This window comes from Rattus rattus, chromosome 2 (assembly GCF_011064425.1).
Source record: "Rattus rattus isolate New Zealand chromosome 2, Rrattus_CSIRO_v1, whole genome shotgun sequence".
Taxonomy (NCBI): Eukaryota; Metazoa; Chordata; class Mammalia; order Rodentia; family Muridae; genus Rattus; species Rattus rattus.
In genome coordinates, this window is record NC_046155.1 from 215,604,164 (window position 1) to 215,628,747 (window position 24,584).

The 24,584-nt window shown below is 41.9% G+C and overlaps 1 protein-coding gene across 5 annotated transcripts in view; it reads right to left on the reverse strand.

Moving 5' to 3' along the window:
- Ahi1 (Abelson helper integration site 1) overlaps positions 1-21,898 on the reverse strand; it is a 132,361-nt gene extending 110,463 nt beyond the window's left edge. For 2 of the 5 annotated variants that reach the window (XR_004386990.1, XM_032894928.1), the window contains exons 1-10: positions 21,756-21,898; positions 15,955-16,425; positions 13,231-13,400; positions 12,577-12,796; positions 10,771-10,963; positions 10,472-10,567; positions 7,162-7,347; positions 5,712-5,864; positions 4,524-4,656; positions 32-155 (exon numbers count right to left, since the gene is read on the reverse strand). Coding sequence is in view for 4 of the 5 variants with exons in the window: in XM_032894928.1 (XP_032750819.1) it covers positions 32-155; positions 4,524-4,656; positions 5,712-5,864; positions 7,162-7,347; positions 10,472-10,567; positions 10,771-10,963; positions 12,577-12,796; positions 13,231-13,400; positions 15,955-16,268 (1,589 nt within the window). In the remaining variant the exon portion in view is untranslated. Of the gene's footprint in view, positions 1-31; positions 156-4,427; positions 4,657-5,711; positions 5,865-7,161; positions 7,348-10,471; positions 10,568-10,770; positions 10,964-12,576; positions 12,797-13,230; positions 13,401-15,954; positions 16,426-21,755 lie in introns of those variants that run through there. The other 3 variants (XM_032894927.1, XM_032894926.1, XM_032894929.1) reach the window with 2 other exon arrangements.
- Positions 21,899-24,584: the final 2,686 nt, after the last annotated feature.

The following is a 24,584-nucleotide window of genomic DNA, read 5'->3' on the forward strand; positions in this document are numbered from 1 at the left end:
CTTGGTAAGTACTTCCTGAATGTGTACTAACCTGGCAGTGCCATCAGATGATGAAGTAACAAGATAGCGATCGTCTTTTGACCAGTCGAGATCATAAATGATATTGAGGTGGCCACACAATTCTCTCATGAAACGTCCAGAAGGAATTTCGTATACTAACAGAAAATATTTGGAGATTAGATTTCTAAGACATTTATAATTCAACTTATAGTAATTTAGATAAAAATTAAGCACTATCTATAAAATTAAAACCAAAAACATTTGTAATATTAACACAATTTCAAAATATACCCAAAAAAAAATATACCCAAGAACTGTTTTCATTTGCTTTAATCTCAAGTTTATGCAACATTTTATATTTGCTAAACGTTGACAATATTCTGTAATATGCTCTCAGTTGCTCACACTGTGAGAACTCCAAAAGAACTTTTCATAATTTATTTGTAAAAAATAAATAAAAATTTACATTTTACTTCATTTTAAGTACTTTACAACTTAGGGGTTCATGAATAAGGTATTACTTTCCTCTATAAAAATTAAATTCCTAAGTTTTAAATATAATGAGAAATGTAACTGTTCCATTGTGAGAAAGAGCATAGTGGAATGTGCAGCGAGTGAACCGGACGGATAGACAGACAGACATAAACAGTACACAGTATTAGGGCTCAAGGAAACTTGCAGAACAGCTAGTAAGGACAGGACTGAGTCTCTACTCCCACCTAGTGGCAAATCAACCGCGCTTGAACAGAGCAAAGATTTTGGGAATCTAGTCGCCTGCAAAGGGATGAGAAACCTTAGTGCCAGAACTCTGAGAATTATCTGGCAATGCCTGGGAGAGATGGGAGAGAGCACTGTTGTGAGAAAATGGCTGAATCTCAGAGCAAGGGCATCAGCTTTGTGTTGTTACCACTATCTAGGTCCTCCTCCCTAAGCACTAAGGCAACCTTACAAACAATGAAACTCACGAGCCCCGAAGCCACTCGATGATGCAGGACGGGTCTGGAGCTCCAATTCCAAAGACTTTCCCTATTTCATGACCTGTCAGATCCAGAATACAACCCACGGCTCACTCAACATGGCTTTGTGTAGGTTTCACACAAACAGAAGCAGTCAGTGGCATCATTTGACACTGCGGCTGCCTAAGGGGTGGACATCAGCTGGGGATAAGAAGAAGCTTACTCAAAGGGAACAAAGTGCAAACCAGATTCAAAATATTGCTGAGAATCTAGGTTCCCCACACATGTATGTAAAGGCTATGTGCATAACCAAGAGAAAGCTGGAGGGTGACATGGGGAGGCTCTGCACAAAGAGGGAGAGAGGCTCAGAGAGCTGTACAGTGTGAGCTGAAGAACTGTGTCCCAGGAGAGTGCTCCCAGCGACAAGGATCACCTGACCCATGCAAAGTGCTAATATAACTGCCTGACCGGGTACAGTCTAGAAAAGATTGTAACATAGCAGACAACAAAGACTTTACAGAACTCATCTAGGAAATCCACTGCACAAGCAGAGCAATAACGAAACTCAGGAGGCTGATGGGAGAACACGTGAAGCAGCTATACTGTTTCAAATATCCAGTTTCCAACAGAAGGACCTTCCTGGGCCCCCGACTGGGTCAGTGTCTGCCCCCAGCTGAGCCTTGCTGATGCAAGTGAAGGCCTTTGTCCCCTGGGAGGAACTCCTGGCCTTCCCGTTTGCTGTAGGGGTAGCTAGCACCAGAACGCTCCCCTGCTGAGAATATAAACTAGTTTCCCCACTGTGCTTCCACTCAGTGCTTGGGGTTTAATTCCTGTGAACCTAGTAAAAGCTTCAGCATTCATTTTCTCAGCATGAGTGTCCCGAGTCTGTGTGTTTCTTCTTAAATCAGGCGTAGGCCCAGTTCTCAGTATCATGAGGATGCAGGCATCCGCAAAGTTGTCACATGGAGAGAGACAAACAAACGGGAATGCACAGCTTCCACAGGAAGGAAAAGCAGTTCTCGGAAAGCACCCATACAGTACGACACAGATCATTCTCCAAAGTTCATTAACCTATGGTTATCATATGATCCAAGACCTAAAGAAGACCTAAAGGGTTAAAGCATAAGAAGGACCCCTCACGAAGGAGAAAGCATCTGTAAGTAAATAAAGGCGACTCCAAAGGAAGAACAGAGTAGGAAAGGGAAACTGCTCAACTGAAGAACTCGGGAGACCGGCTGCTTCCACACCAGCCCTGAGCTGGCGGAGGAGGCACTAAACTGGACAGTCGGTCAACCGAGATGATCCAGTTTGAGGAACAGAAAGAGAATGAAGACAAACGAGTAAGTGACAGAGAGCCACTGGACAAGGCCATGTCACAAGGGTGTGATGGCAGTCCTCGGAGACAACGGGAACAAACAGCAACTGAGAGGATGACAAGCATTTACGAAATTTATGAAAGACATTAATCTGCACACTGAACAAGCTGGGTGAATTCTCAGCCACATGTGCCATATTCAAACAGTGTAAAGCCAGAGACACAGTGGTGAGATCTAACTGGTAAGCAGATCTAAGTCTCTGATTATTTAAGCATGGAATAACATTTAGTGTAGACGAATCAGAACGAGAGAAGTCCATTTATCACCCAAAAGCAAAAACTGAGTATTGCTATGTAGGACAGTGTCTCAGGAACACCATGAACTGTGTGAGGTAGGGTGAAGGGCACCGTGGCCCAGTACTCAGGGCAGACACCTAGAGGGGCTGGCTTCTTCTTGCCCAGGAGAGTCATTTCATTACTAAGACAAAAGGAGTCATTAAGTCCACTACAGTGGTGCTTTAAACGCTCAAGAGCAACAGAAAACATCTTGGCCCTTCTGCTGGCTCCCCTGTCACCATGGGAGATGACGTCTTAGAGGGACCCGGGCCTTATCACAATCCCAGCATATGAAGAATGGACCTCACCATGGGAGATGTCTTAGAGGGACCCGGGCCTTATCACATCACAATCCCAGCATATGAAGAATGGACCTCACCATGGGAGATGTCTTAGAGGGACCCGCCTTATCACAATCCCAGCATATGAAGAATGGACCTCACCATGGAGATGTCTTAGAGGGACCCGGCCTTATCACAATCCCAGCATATGAAGAATGGACCTCACCATGGGAGATGTCTTAGAGGGACCGGGCCTTATCACAATCCCAGTATATGAAGAATGGACCTCACCATGGGAGATGTCTTAGAGGGACCCGGCCTTATCACAATCCCAGCATATGAAGAATGGACCTCACCATGGGAGATGTCTTAGAGGGACCCGGGCCTTATCACATTCCCAGCATATGAAGAATGGACCTACCCATGGGAGATGCCTTAGAGGGCCCCGGCCTTATCACAATCCCAGCATATGAAGAATGGACCTCACCATGGGAGATGTCTTAGAGGGACCCGGCCTTATCACAATCCCAGCATATGAAGAATGGACCTCACCATGGGAGATGTCTTAGAGGGACCCGGCCTTATCACAATCCCAGCATATGAAGAATGGACCTCACCATGGGAGATGACGTCTTAGAGGGACCCGGCCTTATCACAATTCCAGCATATGAAGAATGGACCTCACCATGGGAGATGTCTTAGAGGGACCCGCCTTATCACAATCCCAGCATATGAAGAATGGACCTCACCATGGGGAGATGACGTCTTAGAGGGACCCGGCCATCACAATTCCAGCATATGAAGAATGGACCTCACCATGGGAGATGTCTTAGAGGGACCCGGCCTTATGATGAAGAATGGACCTCACCATGGGAGATGACGTCTTAGAGGGACCCGGCCTTATCACAATCCCAGCATATGAAGAATGGACCTCACCATGGGAGATGTCTTAGAGGGACCCAGGCCTTATCACAATCCCAGCATATGAAGAATGGACCTCACCATGGGAGATGATGTCTTAGAGGGACCTGGCCTTATCACAATCCCAGCATATGAAGAATGGACCTCACCATGGGAGATGATGTCTTAGAGGGACCCGGCCTTATCACAATCCCAGCATATGAAGAATGGACCTCACCATGGGAGATGTCTTAGAGGGACCCGGCCTTATCACAATCCCAGCATATGAAGAATGGACCTCACCATGGGAGATGACGTCTTAGAGGGACCCGGCCTTATCACAATCCCAGCATATGAAGAATGGACCTCACCATGGGAGATGTCTTAGAGGGACCCGGGCCTTATCACAATCCCAGCATATGAAGAATGGACCTCAGAGCATCACGACTATCCACTAAAATACGTTTCCTACGAGATTTACTCTTACTTCTTGTACTACATGTGTATGTTTAAAATAGATAATGTTTACAAAAACGCACCTGTATGTTAAAAAATACCATCTTCCATTCAATCAGTCTCATTCTGAATACATTCTATATAGTACGTGTCCCTTTATTTGAAGAAATCTGATTAATTTACTAGGGATTTCTTAAATTAAGACTTTTAGATAATCCAACAATCCAATATTGACTATACAGACTATAACTAGGTTAAATAGGTAGCATTATTTCTCACGTATAATCGGATATCCGTCTCGGCTGGCACAGGCTGCTGCTAATATCCTTCCATTGTGGGAGAAATCAAGGCAAAAACACCCTCGCTCTCCAGCATTTAGTGAGAAGAGATGCTTGTTTGGGATACGACAGGCCTAAAAAGAATATATTTAAACTATATGAATAAAAAACATTAAAATAAAATAACCTGATAATTTCCATTACCATAATTTCCTTGTAAAGCTCGTTTACTAATACATATTGGAAAAGAAACACATGTGCATAGAACTATGGAAAACTACAGACAACTATCTTTTCAGTACAGAATTGGCTTTCCATCAAACCAGTGCCTAATTAGCACGTGACTAATCTAAGACACAGAGGAAGAATGTCGATGTCTGAGGCGCCAGCACCATCGTCACTGCACTGCCTTCACACAGCCACAGGAAGAACACTTTCACCGGCTTATTCCACGGCAGAGGTCACGTTGCCTAAGGTCAGAAACGTCTGAAAACTAAAGTACCACATAGCGTCATAGCCGAAATTCAGGATTTATGAATGGTTGTTCTCAGGCTTTCTCCTCCAATAACCACCCCATTGTTGCTGTCCCAAGACTGACTTTCCTCAGTTTTGATTTCTGTGGTTTCAATTATTCATCATCAGTATGTGGAAATCCCAGAAATACAGGACTCCTCAGATTTAAAGCGTGCTGGATTTCTGCAGCCCCACCTCCTACCCTGGGCATGAATGACCTCTGTGCTCATGGAATGCTATGAACTTCACTGGCCCACTGGTTCTTGGCAGCTGACCAGTTATCAGGCTGCCTATCATGATACTGCAGCACTTGTGTTCAAGTGACCCCTCTTCCATTAACGATGGCACCAGGCTTGAAAGCGGTGTTATGCACATGGCTTCCTTTCAGTGCAAAGGTGAGAAGGCCTAGCTCCTGCGTTACTCAAGAGGTGGAAGTAAGCACACACTGGGTCCTCAGTGTACATCACCAATGTCACAGTAACTACAAAGGTCTTTAAATGGATTCATCACAACAGCCCTGTGAATAGCTACTGTCAGCCAACAGTAAACATCATCAACTAAGCCCAGCTAATAAAGGTTATTCAGAGGGAGTTTGCACCAAGTGGGCCTTTCCTTCCTTAACCTGCTTCTCTCTCATATTTTGCACAGCAATGGTTAAACCAGCAATGCAGCTCACCTGGCCGGGCAGACGTTTCCACTTTACTTCCTCCTTTGAATCTTCTAGTCCAGGTTCTGTGTCCACAGAACTTGTTTCACGGTGGCGTTCACAGTACACTGGTGTACCCCTTTCCTCCTGGAGAGCCATCATAGAGCGGTACGATGGCTTTATCTAGGGATGTATGGAAAATGAGAAAATGGATGTCACTGTTAAACATGTGCACGTATGCACACGAGCCATGGTGCACTTGTGAGAACTGCTCACTCCTTCCACTATGGGCGTCAAGTGCAGGCCCAGAGGCTTGTCCACAGCTGATTCTCATTCTTACTGTTTTTAAAATACTGCCACAGAGCCTGGTGGCATACACCTTTAATCCCAGCACTCAGGAAACAGAGGCAGGGGGATCTCTGCCTTTGTTTGAGGCCAGCCTTGTCTGGTCTACAGAGTGAGTTACAGAACAGCTAGACCTACATAGTGAAATCCTGTCTTAGATAAAACAAAACAAAACGAAATGAAAATACTGAAACAAATGGTATAGAAACATTTTTGAAACGCAAGCCAGATCTTGTTTTCATTTGTAGATTAAACAAATAAAAGTTATTTCAACTATGCTTCTGTAATCTCAAAGCTTTAACATTTGGAGGAAACGTGGCAGACTCCCAGAGCCAAATGGCTTTACTTACTCCCTTTGATTGTGTTATCTGTGTTACTTTTGGGATAGAGTTGCGCGTAGGTCAGGCCGCCTCAACCTTGCTGTGTATGAAGTGGCTTTTGTGTTCCCGATTCCGCTACTTCCCACATGCTGGGGTGACAGGCTTGTCCCCACACCCGGATGGACAAAAGGGTTTTGACAGCTCTGTCCCTGTCTTCCTCCTCATGAATACCTATCTAGTTCTACGCTATGCCTCTGATAGAACATGATATTGCTGGCTTAAAAACAATCACAAAACTAATATAAAAAAATCCAAGATTAAAAAAGTCTATCCCCTGATATATTTTATTTAACTCCATTTAGACCAACGCAGATCTGTTTTACGACTTGTTACAAATAAAGACACATGAAGGCATTGTGTCTTACTGTCTCCACGGCTACTCTCTCACCTCAAGGCTGAGTAGTTGTGACACACACAGCCTGGCTGGAGGCCTAAAACACTTTAATTTTTGCCCTTTATAATAAAAGGCTTCCCAGTACCAACTTTTCATCTTTTAATTTTTATTACAAAATATGAAAGTATGCCAGGAGAGTTTTTTTTAAACAATGAAATTTACTTTTTAAAACGTAAAGTTCATCTATCAACTGTTATAGACTTAATGTATAGTCTTTGTAGGCATCTAAAAAGCTGTTAAAATAATTCTGAGAACTTAGATTTTTAAATATGGAAAATACATTATGCCATCCTTAATTTTAGTTGAGGAGATACATGCATACATGCATATATATATTATATTATAATGGAATGCAACTTACGCAGTCCGGGACTTTCAACCCTCGTACGGTTACATACAGTGTTGATGGGTAACGATTCCTTGGACACTTGGACCACCACTCAAAAACCTCAACAACATTTGGCTGGGATCGAGGCTTAGTAGGTGGGTAGTAGAGCTGCAGACGAAGTTTTGAGTTGATGTTTGCATTTCCATTGGCTCCCAGGAGCTTAAAGTAAGAATTTGTGTAAATAATTAACTTTTCTGAAAACACACACATCCGAGAAAGCAACAGCAGAGTCAGAAGCTTGCTTTTAAAAGATTAAAACAAGGTTGAAATTCATTAGGCTTATGAAGAAAAAGGCAGATCAACCTAGGGGTCAGGTACTTTGGGCTCATTTTGACAAATGACTTTGAGAACATTTCCTAAAAGCACTCTTCAGCACACAGCGCCTGCAGACCGCCATGCAAGCCTTTACATCACAGTAGCGGAGGTATACGTTACACAACAGCAGATGACACGTGCTTGCTTGAACTAATGATGGTAAAGAAAGAGTAAAGCACACAGCACTGCACACAAACATGTTTTCCATGTGGCCGTTATTTTCCTCAGCAGGACTGAAGATTAAACCCACTGCGATCTCCCATATGCTCCACAAGTGTCTTCTATGAAAGATATGTCCCTATCCTCCATTTCCTTTCCATTTGAAAGGAACCTGGCCAGGCTGATCTGGAACTCGGGAACTCAAGGAGATCTTGAATTTGTGAATACCCTGCTTTAGTCTCCCCAGTAGCTGGAACTCCAGGACTATATTAATAGTTTTAATGGTTAAAATTATGTTTTAGATTTTTTTAAGACGCAAAATCATTTTAAGATAAGGTAATTCAAACTGTCCACTTCATTTTTCAATATTTTAGTCTACCTTCTTTGAATGGTCTATTGAAAAAGCCAATGAAATAAAAACCAAGATAAGCAGATAGATGGAGATTCTTAGGAAAAAGGTTAAAATCTCAGCAGTTCAGATAAAGCTTTCTTTTCCTACTTAATGAATGAAGAGGAAATGCTGCTGAGGAGAGAGAGATAGGGTGGGGGGGAGGAGGGAGGGAGGGAATGAGGGAAGCAGGGAGGGAGGGAGGGAGGGAGGAGAGAGGGGGAGAGGGAGAGGGAGCGTACAGCAGCACTGTGTACACTGTGAATTTGGAGCAGGAAGTGGCACCGCCAGAAGTAGAAGCACAGCCATTAAGTGCAGGACACTCAGTAGCTGCTGTTGACTGACACAACTTGGAAAGTCAGGGTAAAAAAATCCAAGGAAGACTCAGTGTAGAGCTGTCGCAGAGGCCTGTGACGACGGGATGCGCTACAGTGAGTGAGCACATGGGGCTGTCAAGTCCTCAAGCGTGCTTGGTGCAACCGTACAAGTGAGTTTTCAGTTATGCCTAATTGCACTTTCTCTGCAGCAAAGCTGCCAGTGTTGTTACGGTGATAAGCTCGTGAGACTGATTGTGCAGGTGACATGAAACTGCGAGACAGGAGAGGGGTTAGATTTGCCGGGTCTGCCAATTATGAGGAACAGGAAACAAAAGTGGTTTAAGAACAGTGAACCAGGGAAGAAACTGTGAGTTGGAATTACACTAGGAGGTAGGGACCAATCCTGAAGGAATGGGGTACCCAAAGCACAGGAGAGTGCTGCCAAGAAAGCAGTGGCAGCAGGGACATCAAAGGAACAGCGTGCTAAATGCATGTATGTTTGACATGGGAACAAGTAACAAATGTTCTCATGTGGCATACAGAGAAATGTTCGTGATTCAGCTGGAGAAGTTTTCGTGGCAGAGGCAAAATCCAGATCGTGGCCTGATCAAGACGTATCAGCAAGGAAGCAGACACAGCAAGTGTAGCGTGTTTCCCTACAACTTTGGGAAGGATGAGGAGACCACAGACTTACAGGCTCAGGGAGTGATACTGTGCTCGAGGGGAAACAACGGTTTAGAAGGAGTAAAGCAGCACTCACCTTTAAATATGAACTCTGCACACTCTGCACAGGCCTTTACTATTGCCCAGAGCACACCTCAGACTTTAAGGATTCCCCAGCTCCCGAATCGTACTTTTTAAAGTTGTTTTAATATTATCTAGACAAAGTAGTTTATACTGGGGTGTTGCTTAGCCAAGTAAACAACTCATGCTAAGAGAGCCCTAATGAGCATGCCATCATGACTGTAAACTACAACACGGCTAGCTCTACGTAAGCTTCATCACTGCATGGTTAAAACAGACACAAGCGTATTCTACAAGAATTCAAATAACCCGAGACCAAAGGCGTAACTGAAAATTAAATATGTTTAATGAACCATTGAAAAGCAGGATAGTCCTGAATCCACCAGCACAAATTCTGAGACACTTACATATCAACTTGTTTCATGCCATTTTATTCAAGTTCTAAGTTTATCTCAATTGCTTTCCACTCATGTCAGGAAGTCCTTCAGTAGACATTCACCCCTTTGTGTACCTCTGTGTGCTGGGACACAGTGACCTTGTGAAAGCCCAAGGGAATTATGTAATACATCTAATACAACATCTGTGTGTAGGTGCATGCATACCTCTGTGTGTGTGTGTGTGTGTGTGTGTGTGTGTGTGTGATTATGCACATAAATAAAATAAAAACCTAAAACTGTTCAAAAATTAATGCAAACAAGATTATTGGTAACTTTGTAAAGCTTATAGTGCAATGAAGGAAAAGACACACAGTATTAAAAATGGAAAACACAGAACCTGCTCCCCTTTATGGAGACAGAGATAAATTAATTTCTTCTTACAGTGGCTCAATATGGATGAATTAAAACCCACATGATCTTGAAAAGTAAAAAATAAAATGCTGTGGCATCTGTGGTGTTCTAACTGTAGCTTAGGCCCACACAGCAGGTCTGCTCAAACTATAACGCAGGATAAACAAGCAGCCCCTAAAACACTGCTTTGTGTAAACACTATTATTATTTGAAGTGCTCTTTAAAACTTAGTACCAGCTCGGACCCTCCCATCTTCCAACATTTATGTTCTGAGGTCAAGGGATTCAGGGCTGCTGACTGAACAATGGCTCACACACTGAAAGGGCTGAATGAATCTCTCACAAATTGAACACAAGATGGCAGGATGCATGTGCCTTTGAGTATAGCATCCCCAGAGTCAAAAAATATAAATAGTACACACTGGGTAATCAATAAGTATCTCAGACTTTTAATAGCTTTACTAAAAGTTGCGTTAACCAACTCTTAGAGACTGAAACGACTTGGTGGAAATCTGCAATCAAATATAGAAGAGATTATTTTAAATATGTTTAAAAGAACAGGTGAAAATGTACCTTAAGAAATGCCCAGGCAATTTTCCGAAAGCCACATTCTTGGTTTTGAAACTCAGAGTTATTCTTGATTTCATCCATGCTTAAAAAGTCAAGAATCTGTAGATATATTTTTAAAAAATTATTTTACAGAATGACAAACTGCCTAAATTGTAATAGTCTCTAATGATATCTTATCATCTGGTACCCACAGAGCATGCTACAACATTAAATTCTCACATTCCCACATAACAAAACTATTAATATCAACAGCCTATACTTATATGCTTAAATATTTACTAAAATTATTTTTAAATTCATACCTCAAAGAACAGAATGACTTTTGGGCACTCATCAAACTCTCGAAGCAAATAGGGAAAATTTTCATTAAAAATAACTTGTTCCTCCCACTCTGGAAGCCTTGACTTTAGCTTTTTAAAGTCATATGGCTGCGTCATAATAGGGAGAATATAGTCCACGTTGTCTTTCTCATAGTAAGATGAAACGGGACGCTCACTGTTCAAAGACAAAGTTTCCATATTTTTAGAGATAACACTGAGGGGGGAAAATTACATAGGCCACAAAAGCAGAAATAATAACTATAATGGCACAAAAGCAAAAACAATGTTCTTTAAATCTAAAAATGACACACTTTATAAAACATTAGAAGTAATGGTGTTTTATTATAATCTGGCATTCTGTTTTGGTTCTTTGGGTCAGATAATAATAATTTATTATAAAAGTAGAAAGTGAAAAGTATAATTGACCTTTAATGAACAGAGCTAAAGTATAGCAACTCCCTCAGAAGTTTAAATGAGCTTATGAAAAGATGCATAATAAGTCCAAATAATAATGTAGAATATTTTCTTTGTACTAACACAACTAAGCAGATGTGTTCTCTTTTTTGTAATAATCTTAGTGTTCTTCTCCCAACATCCTTGTAAGCAAATACTTTTTTGAATAGTATAATCTAGTATAATGTATAGAGAAATGCTAATCCAGCACATTAACCGCTCTAGTCACGTGCAGTGACCTGCAGGTCTGTGTGGTCTGGCTGGAATGCAGACATGCCCTTAGTACACACCTTTAATCCCAAACAATGACGTCCAACTGAGGCAAGACAAAGAGATGAGTCAGAGAGAGGTTTACAGAATAGGATATGCCCAACTCTCAACAACAACAGCACAGCAAAGAGAGGCTATTTGAGAGGAGCACAGGGAGAACGGTCAGTCAGTTGGGAGTCAGTTCCGGTCCATACAGTTGAGTTCAGTCAGTCAGTGAGTGCAGGCAGTAGAGTTGAGCTCCTTGGTGCTGAGTTCATGCAGTTCTGTACAGGTCGGCAGAGGCAGTTTTTACTGGGACAGTTTTAGAGACAGGTTGCAGAGAGAACAAGCTAGACACATGTGAAGACAGAATGGGCCAGAGAATGAGAAGGAACCAGAGGATTAGAACAGATTGCTAGAATCAGTTTGAGGCCAAGCAGAGCAACAGTCAGAATCTGACAGAAGCCCAGTTGAATAAGTCATTTTGGAGAGGAGTTTAAGCCAGAACAGCTAAGTTGAAACAGCCATCCAGAGTTCAGAAAGTACTAGAAAGGGTGAGCTTATTCAGTAGTAAGTCTCTGAGATGACAATTACATCTGACAAATAAAAGTTACCTTTACAATAACAACTTACTTTATTGCCTTTTAAACCTATGTACATGTGTTCTCTTATTATATACATCGTATCCTATGTATATAGATTCAAATATGGCTTCTCTCTAGATACAACCTTAGGGGAAAACATGTTCAAGATACATTTGCAGCACCCCAGGCCCATGTAACACACTAATTTCAATGAAAAGGAGGAGGCTAACGATGAGTACACTTAAAAAATTTACCATGCAAATTTAAGAGCTAATTAGTTAGCTTGACAGACTCTATACTTAAGATGGTGCATTCCCTCCATTTCTTGTACAGAGCTTACTGATCTAGCTGAGGACACCTACAACCATAGGACTATTCTCTAACATCAGTCCACAGTTCTCTGCCTACTTTCAGTCATGAAGGGCAGCAAAAAAAAAAAAAAAAAAAAAAAAAATTCTACTGCACAGTTTCAACCTAAAGATGGCATAATTTTTAAAATCACCTGTCATCTTTCTTGACGTACTGGCCAGTGTGTTCATCAACCACATGGATCTTTACCATTGGGTGAGAAATCATAAAGTCAGATTTAAGCCGATCGGTTCGGTGAATGTAGACTCCCATGACGAGGTCGTCATCGAGCAAACACTTGGGATGAACTGGACTGTCTCGGCCTGTTATCTCATGAACACCATCTCCATTAGTCTCTTCATTATCCTCTGAAACTAAAGCAGGAAGAAAAGTCAGGAGTAACCATTCTCACACTTAGGGGTTACAGATAGTTAATCTTAGAAGTGACTATCTTACTCTGTTGGTAGAAGAACTTCAAGGGAAAAGAAAGGCCATTACTAGCTTTCATTCAAAAGGTAACCACATGCAATTCTAAAATTGGTGGTTTAAAATAAAAATTTCTATGCCACAAGGCACTGCAGATCATTTCCTTGTACAGCTAAATAAAAAACCGTAAGTTCACTATATATACCCACATATAATTGTAAATAATTCATTATTAACAAATGAACACCTTAGTCTTATGAATTAAGATACACAGTGTATCTTGACTTATTTTAAATTATATCCTTCAGTTTTAAGGACTAAAGTTTCTAGAGTCCCATTATCCTACAAAGGCACATAATTTTATTTAATTTGTAGAACAAACCTGCTTTAGGCTTCTTCTTCGTCTTTTTGGATTTGAGCTTTGTGTTCTCTGGTACACTGGCATCTGCATTCTGTTCTGTTGAGCATCCTCCCTCCATGTGGTGAGATCCCTCAGGGGCGCCTTCTTTCTTTTGCTCACCTTCAGCTGCACTGTCACAGACATCTGAGGGACTGAGCATAGCGCAAGAATGAACCACTGCAAATGACGTCTGCAATTGTCTTTCATGATTAGTAGGTGGGTGGTGGACAGAAGGGACGATATTACATATGCGCCTGTAAAAGTACCACTATCTGATATTTTTATAGAATAAAATGACTGTTAACTAGGAGTCATAGACAATATTTTATATCTGATGAAGAGTTATGGATCTTAGGAGCCAACAAAAACAAAACTATGAACTGCACGGAACAGCCTCATTCTGAGCGGGCTCACGCCGGAGACATCTGCAGCTGGCCGCCGCTGTGAACTGTCACACTCTCGGAAAATAAAATAGTAGTTTATGGTTATGGACCTACATCGTATAGAATTCGAAAGCATCCCAGCCTGCTGCTGACTAAATGTTAATGAATACATTTCTAAATGATTTAAAAGGTAAATGAATTTTCAAAGTTTCTTCTAAGAAGTTTCAGCCATACATAGATAAAAGTGCATTGCTTTTGTTCTTTAGGGGCAGGTTCAGAATTCTTGATAAAAATAAAATTTGTACCACATGCAAACAGTAAGAGGTAGCAGCCTGGAACAGAAGCTATCCTATTAAAGTTTGTTAATTAAAGTATGAAGTAAAAAAATATGCCTTTAAATAATAAAAAATTAACTTCTAGCATATTCATTTATCTTTCAAAAAGAAACACTGGGAAATAAAAAGATTAGATAAATACTTCATGGTAGTTATTGGGAGTTATCCCTGAATACTAGGCTATTTTATCAGTCATAAAACACTCCTGTTAAGGAACAGCTACATCTGCATGACACCATCATGTATGGCAGGTCTGACTTAAACTGGAGAATGCTCATTTCCTTGCCAATGCGGTAATGGTTTACAGTACACTATGAAGCACAGCCTGTGAGATGGCCATGGCTGACCTTTGCTTCTTACTGTTCAAGAATCTCCTCCTCTCTGAGTACCAGCTGGGCCTTGCCACGCACTTCCAATGGGTTACAGGAAAAATATATGCTAGATTTTAAAAAGATTCACTTCTGTCTTAATATTGCTCTCTCAGAACTTTGATCTGGGGAAGAAAGTTGTCACCTGGGTGAGGAGTGCATGTGGCTAAGAACTTGTCTCTCTGACTGGATGCCACCAGGACCTAAGGCCTGCCTTCAGCCTCATGGTGAGGCACAGCAGCCGCTCTTCTGAGGCCCTCCATGGAGAGCTGGAGTCATGTTACATCTGTCCCTGGCTAGCATCCTGACTGAAACTTGTGGAGTCTGTGAGAGCCAGAGGTGCCTTCTGAATAGCAGCAAGTGTGAAACAACATGCGTATTAAGTTATTATATTCTGGAGTAACATACTATAGATAATTCTTATATTAACATAACCTTGAAGAACTGATCATCTAGATTATGGGCTTTTCTTTTTAGCGTAAGGTAAAATAACCTAGACTGCCAATGGCTAGTCACATAAAGGCTGGTAAAGTAACTAGCCAAGGGCAAGTTCCCTATGTAAATGATGATGGTAGGGAAAAGAGGATTATGCCACTTGAAGACAGTTTAAAAATCTCACTGCTTTCTTACAAAAAACTTACAAATGTGAATTAGTCCCATATATATATATACACATATATATATGTAAAAGCATCATACATAAAGTAGACTAAAATATTAAATTGGCAAAAGTTATCACTGATAATTATTCTGCAGTGAACAAATACTATGTGCATAATAAAGAAGAAAAAATCTAGATTAACATATCTAACTTCAAAAAAAGTAGTGCGTGTGTGTGTGTGTGTGTATGTGCATGTGTGTGTGCATGCATGTTTGTGCGTGTGAATGTACATGTGAGCATGTGCGTGTGCGTGTGTGTGTGTGCACGTGCCTCCTGGCACAGGGTTTCACTATGGTGCTCTGGTAGGCCTCAACTCCACTATGTGATGCAGGCTGGCCTTGAACTGGAGAGTATCGTGCCTTGGTGCCCGAGTGCTGAACTATATTGTGAGTCACGAACTCCATGAACCACCAAAGTCAGCAGACTTGCTGCTTCCACAGCAGTGTAGTGGGTAAATGCGGACGTGTTGGAGGTAGATCGTCAGTGCTATGGTGCAGCCCCTTACATCACAGCTTTTTAGAAGACACTGGAGAGCGCCATTCCTGTCCCTCATGGAGCTGTTGTAAAGACTCAAGAGTATACACGCTCATAAAGCTGTTAGCACATAGCAAGGTACTGCATAAAGGTGGGCAATTATCACTTCAGTGGCAATGTTTCCAAACACAGCATTAACTTTCTTAAATTATAGAGTGTATCTGTGTGTCTACAGGAAGACACTAGTGTGTGTCTGTTTATCTATGTGAAGACGCTAGAATGTGTGTGCGTGTGTGTGTCGACATGAAGACACTAGAGTGTATATCTCTGTGTATCGATGTGAAAAAACTAGAATGGGTGTGTGTGTGTGTGTGTGTGTGTGTGTGTGTGTGTGTGTGTGTGTGTGTCGACGTGAAGACCCTAGGCTGCATCTGTGTGTGAGGAGGTGAAGACACTCCAGTGCATCTTGTGTTTCCATCAAGTACCTCGTCTCAGGCTTAGCTGGCCCTGGGACTTTATTCTTCTTCTTCTTCTTCCTTTTTTCACTGCCCAGCTTGTCATCATGCAGCACAGTGTCTGGAGGAAAGTAGGTCAGCTGCTCCTTTAGCTTCCTTCTTATTTTCTTCTTGATCTCTTTTGCCATTTCTTCAGCTACCTGCAGCTCATAGGCTTCGGTCAGTTCTCCCGTCCCTTCTGTCCCAGCCTTTTCTCGGCCGTCCTCCGAGTCATCTGCTGGCTGGGACTTGCCTCTGACCTTCTCCCCTGCAGAGTCCGCCTTCTCTGGAGTCTCTTGCTCCATTTCTTTGTGATTTAGGTAGCGTTTATTTGGCTTTTCCTGCTTCTCTACCTCTAAACTAACACTGCCCTCTGAATCTCCATGTGCCACTCACTTCTCTAGGTTATGAGTGTTAATTTTAGTTCTAAGGCAGCCAGAAGATTACTTTGAAGGTAACAAGCTAGGAAAAGAACACATAAGAACAAATGTCAGTCTAGGACCATTTAAGACTTAAAGGTATATAATGATTGATGTCCAGCACTACTAAGACATTTAATTTTTCTAGGATAGGATGATACTTCTCTAGAACATTTAATGAGCACTCTTAATTTATACTTGTAAGTTTAGATTAAAAATCTCTGAAAGTGATTTCAGATTAACTGAGTTAGTTAGTAAGAGTACTTATAGGCTTTTCAGGAACAAATTACTCGCTCAGTTGCTATTTTCTTACTAGTAGAGTGATCCAAATGTTAATTTGGCTAAAATATGTTTTAGAAAACTCACGGAGCATAAAACATTTCAAATTTCCCAAGAAAAAAACAAAACATGGGTTATTAATCTTGTCTCATTATACTCTAAACCAATGGTTCTTAACATTCCTAATACTGTGACCCTGTAATACAGTTCCTCGTACTGTGGTGACCCACAACCATAAAATTATTTTCATCACTGCTTCCTAACTAATCACGTTACAAACCATAATGTAAATAGCTGATCTTTGACTCCTATGAAAGGGCTGCTTAACACTCAAAGGAGTCATGACCCATACATTGAGAACCATAGTTCCAAAGCCAAGTCTAACAGAAATGTCACCCTCAATTTCTTCCCAACTGTATCAGTGAATTAACCAGAAAGTTGTAACAAATAAATACATAGCTCTTACAAAATTGTTTAAGAGAATTTTTAATAAAAAAACAGTAAAAGTCTAAAATTTATAAAAGATTTATTATCAGGTAGAAAATAGAGAAATTCTCTAAGAATTTAAAAAATAATCAACATTATGATGATAAGTTTATTCAGCCATTAGAAAATGGAATTTACAGGAAAATGGAAGGGATAGGAAAACATACTAATTGAGGTAAGAGGCCCAGAAAGACAAAGACTGTAAATTCCCCATACATGCAGACCCTAGCTTTGAATTATTAGAATGTGTGTTTACGTTGGAGTATCTGATGGTAGGATACATGAAATAGCCATGGGGTCAGGAAAGGGATATAAGCACAAAAAAGAAGACAGTCAAACATATCAAATATTAAGTAGGGGGATACCAAAGATAAAAAGGCTTGAGTCGACATGAGAGTAAAGAGTCAACAAAAACTAAGTTTGTATGAAAAAGCCACAGAGAAATGTATTACTTTGGCAATAGAGGGGAATTGCATCATTCCTAACCCAGTGTGTTCTCTAATTCCATTCTAATACTTATATGGGATGGATCCCCAGGTAGGGCAGTCTCTGGATGGCCTTTCCTTCAGTCTCTGTTCCACTCTTTGTCCCTGTTATTTCTCTTCTAAGAAGGACTGATCATCCGTACTATGGTTGTCCTTCTTCTTGAGCTTCATATGATCTGTGAATTATATCTTGGGTAGTCTGAGATTTTGGGCTAATATCCACTTATCAGTGAGTGCATATCATGTACATTTTTTTGTGATTGGGTTACCTCACTCAGGATATTTTTCTCATGCCATCTGTTCGCCTAACAATTTTATGAAGTGATTGTTTTTAATAGCTGAGTAGTACTCCACTGTGTAGATGTACCACATTTTTTGTATCCATTCCTCTGTTGAAGGGCATCTGGGCTCTTTCCAGCTTCTGGCTATTATAAATACAGCTGCTATGAACATAGTGGAGCATGTGTCCTTGTTATATGTTGGAGCATCTTTTGGGTATATGCCCAGGAGTGGTATAGCTTGATCCTCAGGTAGTACTATGTCCAATTTCCTGAGGAACAGTCAGACTGATAAATTAGACAAAAAGAGATCAAAGGGATATAAATTGGAAAGAAAGAAGTCAAAATATCACTATTTGCAGATGATATGATAGTATATTTAAGTGACCCCAAAAGTTCCACCAGAGAACTCCTAAACCTGATAAACAACTTCAGCAAAGTGTCAGGGTATAAAATTATCTCAAACAAATCAGTAGCCTTCCTCTACTCAAAGGATAAACAGACTGAGAAAGAAATCAGGGAATATTGTAAAAATGGCCATCTTGTCAAAAAGCAATCTACAAATTCAATGCATTCCCCATCAAAATTCCAACTCAATTCTTCATAGAGTTAGAAAGAGCAATTTGCAAATTCATTTGGAATAACAAAAATCGTAGGATAGGGAAAGCTATCCTTAACAATAAAAGAACTTCTGGGGAAATCACCATCCCTGACTTCAAGCAGTATTACACAGCAATAGTGATAAAAACTGTGTGGTATTGGCACAGAGACAGGCAGGTAGATCAGTGGAATAGAATTCATGACCCAGAAATGAACCCACTCACCTATGGTCAAAGGAGCCAAAACCATCCAATAGAAAAAAGATAGCATTTTCAACAAATGGTTCTGGTTCAACTGGAGGTCACCATGTAGGAGAATGCAAATTGATCCATTCTTATTGCCCTGTACAAGTGGATCATGGACCTCCCCATAAAACCTGAACTAACACAAGAGAAGAGGGGAAGAGCCTGGAACACATGGGCACTGGAGAAATATTCCTGAACAGAACACCAATGGTTTATGTTCTAAAATCAAGAATCGACAAGTAGGACATCATAAAATTGCAAAGCTTCTATAAGGCAAAGGACACTGTCATTAGGACAAAATGGCAACCAAGAGATTAGGAAAAGGTCTTTACCAATCCTACATCCAATAGAGGACTAATACCTAATATATACAAAGAACTCAAGAAGTTAGACTCCAGAGAACCAAATAATTCTATTTAAAAATGGGGTACAGAGCTAAACAAAGAATTCTCACCTGAGGAATATTGAATGGCAAAGAAGCACCTAAAGAAATGCACACATACACAAAAAAAGAAATGTTCAGTGAGGTTTTTTGGGGGGCAGGTGCTGAGGCCAGATGCCTCGGAAAATTGAGGAAATCAAAGACCTTCTACTCACAGCCCTGCGAAAGGATGCCAAATCTGTCAAGATAAAAAAGAACAAGGAGAATTCGAAATTCAAGATTCGAGGCAGCAAGTACCTTCACTCCCTGGTTATCACAAACAAGGAGAAGGCAGAGAAGCTGAAACCGTCTCTACCCCATGTGTTTGGCAGTGAAGGAGCTGAAACGAACCAGACCTCTGCATGTGACTATTAAAAAGTAAAGAAATGTTCAACATCCTTAGTCATCAGGGAAATGCAAATCAAAACAACCCTGAGATTCCACCTCACACCAGTCAGAATGGCTAGGATCAAAAACTCAGGTGACAGCAGATGCTGGCGAGGAAGTGAAAGAGGAATACTCCTCCATTGTTGAGATTGCTACAGCCATTGTAATAGGATTCCTATGGGCTGAGCCCCATATGCTGTTTCCCTGCTGATTTTAACATGTATCTTTGTGAGGAAGCCCAATGCAAGTACAAGCATACTTGTAAATTACCTCTAGTAAATTACCAAGCCTGAAGCTGGGAACCTGAATAGATGCGCAGACGCAGATGTGTGTACGTGTGCGCAAGCCTGCGCGCGTGCCCGTGCACGTACCCGCGGGCGTGCCCGTGCGCGTACCCGCGGGCGTGCCTGCGGGCAGCCCGTGATCCAGTGCACAAACACATACTTGAGCGTTCTTGCGTGCTGGAGTGCTGAAGAGCTCACATAATTGTGCGGGTGAACATACGACACACACACACACATGTGAATGTGCGCACGCACCCCTCACATCCCCTCCCCCACCTACATGCTCTCGCGTTCTCGCGCTTGGATTGGATGCTGGGTGTGATTGCGTGTGTGTGTGTGTGTGTGTGTGTGTGCGCCTGTGTGTGTGTGTGTATACCACACACACACACAGGCACACACAGGCACGTCCCCTCCTCCTCCTCTCCACATAAGCACACATTCTCATGTTCTTGAAATGTTTGTTGCTTGTGCCCATGTACACCACACATACATATTGTTGAAGGGCTGATTTCGTGACTCTCAGTTGAAACAAAGGTTCTAGTACTGTTATTTTGATAAATGGCTTTGGATGAAGTATTAACTTCATTAGGCCCTGGATTTTTTAATGCGTGGGTGGCATCAGTAAGCAGCACTTACATATTGATAGGAGGGCAAGATAAATGAAAAAATAATAATGCACATCACAGGTGCTCAGTAAAATGACTTTATGTCCATTTAACAAATAGATAAGAAATAAAATATTAAATGTATAGTTAATGATGTAATATTTGAAATTTTGAGGCATAACTGAGTAAACAGTAATATTTAATGATAACATCACAATGAAAGAATCATTTTAATGTTAATGCATACTACAGAAAACACAGTAATTAGTAACTTATATTTGATTAATGACATCACCATAATTTATATTGTATAATTTTATAATGTGTATTTAGATTATATTTAATAAAACATCCCTAATTTTGTAGATTCATTTTACAAAACAATTTTTTAAAAAATTAGCATGCACGGTATTAGACATCATTATATTCATCAAAAGTCTTTCCATCAAAAAAATGGGAGGTTCTTAGAGAGACTGCGCAGAAAAATTAACTGGATTACGTTTCCTCCCCCCTTCTGAAAAACATGGAGTATGTGCTTACACATCAATGCAAAAAAAAGGAAAAGAAGTGGGCACACTTAGACAAGGATTCTGTAGCAAATTTTCATAACAAAAGAAAAAACAAAAAGCCATGTTTGTGTAATTCAACCAATAAATCTGTCATAGTCCCATAAATAAATAATATTGTAAATACTGCTAAAAATTCTTTTTGCATTTGAATTTGCTGCAAATATCCTTTTAAATATTCCCTTTTCTTCTCCGGAGAGCGCAAGTAATTGGTTACGCAACAGGTGAAACACTTGCTGGCATCTTTTGGCTTTAACGAAACAAAACAAAATCACAGAGGAAACGTTTCTACGACGTTTACAGTTACAATAAAGGCAGAATTTACTATTTGGTAGATTCCCGGATAGCCTCCGTTTCGGGGGGCTTTAGGATGACCCTATGATTGAAACGTAATCAATTATTGTACTTAGATGTAATGAAGACAGCCTGTCACTGCGCACCTGGCTGTCAATCTACAAGGAAACACGCAGCAGCTCCAGGGGCATTTAAGCCCCTGAACCCCGATGGGAAGGCGAAGGCTGTGTCTGTCGGTCAGAGCACTGTGCAAGACAGCCGGGACAAGCAAAAGAGAGGCCACTCGCGGGCATCCCCCGCCTCCAGCAGCCCGCTCGAGAGCATCCAAAAGCCTCCGGGAGTCCCTTTGCGGGCATCCCCGGGTCTTCGACAGCCTCGTCGCCGCCCCCCCAGGGACAGGGAAGGCCTCTGCCCCCACCACAGTGCGCCTGCCGGATACTCACGGAGAGGAGAGACAGCCGGACGACGCGAAGCGGCTCCCTGCGCCCAGGCAAGGGCTAGGGAAGCAGCAGCTCAACCCGCTCGACCGCTGGCCACGCGCGCTGTCCAGTCAGCCCAGTGCCGCAGTGCGGGAGGCGCGCCGCCCGTGACGTCAGGCCCGCCTCTGCCGCTGTTACCTAGGTAACTTGAGTCGCCGGGCAGAAGATGCCAGCCTGACCACGGCCACGCCCCCTACCCAGCCTCCGGAGCGCGTTTCCGGGGTCCGGCGGGCGCGCGCACCCGGGCGGAGGCTGAGGTTCCGCCCTCAGCGCCGGAAGCGAGTCCCGCGTGCACGTCTCCCGCGTGCACGTCTCCCGAGTGAGACGTGTCGGCTCTCGCCGCAGGCAAAGCACTGTCACTCGGAGCTTGAAGGAGTGTGGGGTGGGGGGGGTGGAGGGGGAAAAAAGAGGTGGGAGGTGACGCGTCCGGCGTAGATACGAGAACGAGTGGATGGATGATGGATGGATGGATGGATGGATGGATGGATGGATGGATGGATGGATGGATGGATGGATGGATGGGCGAGTGAGCGAATGAGGCAGCACAGCCGAGAAAGACTCATCACCTCACAAAATGAGGCGCGCCTTTAAATGTGAATGGGGATCCCTGCTGCAGACAAATCCTCAGGCACCCGAGTTTACAGTGTGGAAAAGGGATTACGCCACATTTTCTTCCCAACGCCCCCTCACTTCCGCTTCAGGCGCCATCTTGGGCTTGTGAGTCACCCGGAGTGGAAAAATACGAGGTGCATCATTCCCCTCAGAATCAGACGCCATTTTCGGCTGCTGCCCTCCCACACAACCTGTGGCTCCTTTGTATGGCGACAGTATTGCGTGATTGTCCGGAGGCCAGCTTTTCCGTTCTGACTGGTGTCAGACCTAACAAAACACATCTCGTCAGGGTCTCAAAATGCAATGAGGAGACCACGGGAAATGTCACCAATATAAAGCCTGCCATGTTGAGCTGCTGAGTTTGTCATTCAAAAAAAAAAACCCTCAAAATCCCCTCCTCTAAACCTATCTTGATTTAAGCTACCTCCACCCCTGCAGGGTTTTGCCAAACCTATCTTTAATGTCCCTAGTGCAAAGCCTATCCATTACCGTTACCTAAGGCAAGCTGCCAGTCTTTCTTACGGGGGAACTGGCCTCACTACCTGTGTCCTGACTCCAGTTTTGACTTCGAATTTTCTTTCCCAGCAGTGCCAGACTAACCTTATTAATGTGAAGCTGGTAACGCTACTGGTACCCTCTTTTGAAAATTACTTCAAACGAGAACAATCTCATCATGTTGCCATGGATACGGATGCTCCCTCTCCCTGGGGTTTGTCTCTCATTACCTTCTTTTATTCAGTTTTACACATTTTTTTTTGAATTATGTACATCATGAAATAAGCAACATCGAATTGTATGTTGCACATAACTTTATGCAATATTGAATTATGTATGCAATGCCAATTTATACCCTTTTCTGCCATGACCCTCGTACATACTGTCCTCTCTTGAAAATCCTTTCGGAGTTGTGTCCCTTCTGTGAATCTTAGTAAGTTACCTATTAAATATTCTGAGCAGTCCCAATATGCTCACCTAATTAGACTGTGTGTTCTGATTCTAAACATTTTCATCGGGTTTTAATTTTTTCACCCGCACCATGTTAAGGAGTATCAAATGGTATTTAGTGAACAGATATTCGATGAATTATGCGCTCCCAGAGCTATGCCTTCTGCCTTCTGTACCCTTCATCATGTATACTCTTAACATTTGAACTCCCAATTTCACAGTTGTAATGTTGGTTGCTTATTCTGCCTTAGGTATTATTCTCAGGACACAATTGGCTGACATCCATGCCAGTGACCGTTTTGGTCCCCATTTTTGTAACAGCTGAGTATATATATATATATAGTATTTGCAGAGGTATAGTGTGGAATAAGGCAGTATTTCTAGCAGAAGTGACATTTAAAGCCTGACAACGTGTACAGCTATTTTTGGTTGCAAAGAATCTCTGAGTAAAATGACCTATGTGTCTACTGCTCTATAGTTTTTCCCCAGTTTTGTCTGTTGACTGGATCTGGAAGTGGGATGGTAGGATGAACGAACACACAGTACGTACAAGACCTTGGCTTCGTGAGCACCATTCTCCTTTCAAAGAACTAGGGCCCCTTGGAGAAACGCTTGATTCTAGAACAGGAACAGACCATGAACGAAATGGAATTGAAAAAAAAAATTGTGACAGAAATTAAGGATGATGAAACTTATCAGAGATTGCCAGAAGTCATCTCGAAAAGGCCACAGCTGACTATAGATGGCTCAAACTAAGCACCTGTACGATCGTGTTCAAGTACATGAAATAAGAATACTGAAAGCCACAGTGAAATAAAAGTATTTTGAAAACTTGAAAGAATTCTTCTTTTTTTTGTTTTTCAGAGCTGGGGACCGAACCCAGGGCCTTGCGCTTGCTAGGCAAGCGCTCTACCACTGAGCTAAATCCCCAACCCAGAATTCTTCTTTAAATTAAAATTCCAACTAATATAGAAGGAATGGTATGTGCAGAAATATCACCGTGTGACAACTATTATAAGAATCACTCATTTAGAAAAATTACTATATGCTAAGCCAGAGGGTAAGAGTTTAAGAAGCTTATAATGTTATTAATATTCACAAACTAAGTTGCCCATGAAGTGTACCTTTGTTATAGGGGGGGGGTGAAAGAAAAACTTTGACACTGGTGTGGTGATGAAAATTAGTACGAGTAGTCAAGCAAATATCAACATCAAACCCCACCTGGGAAGAGGCATC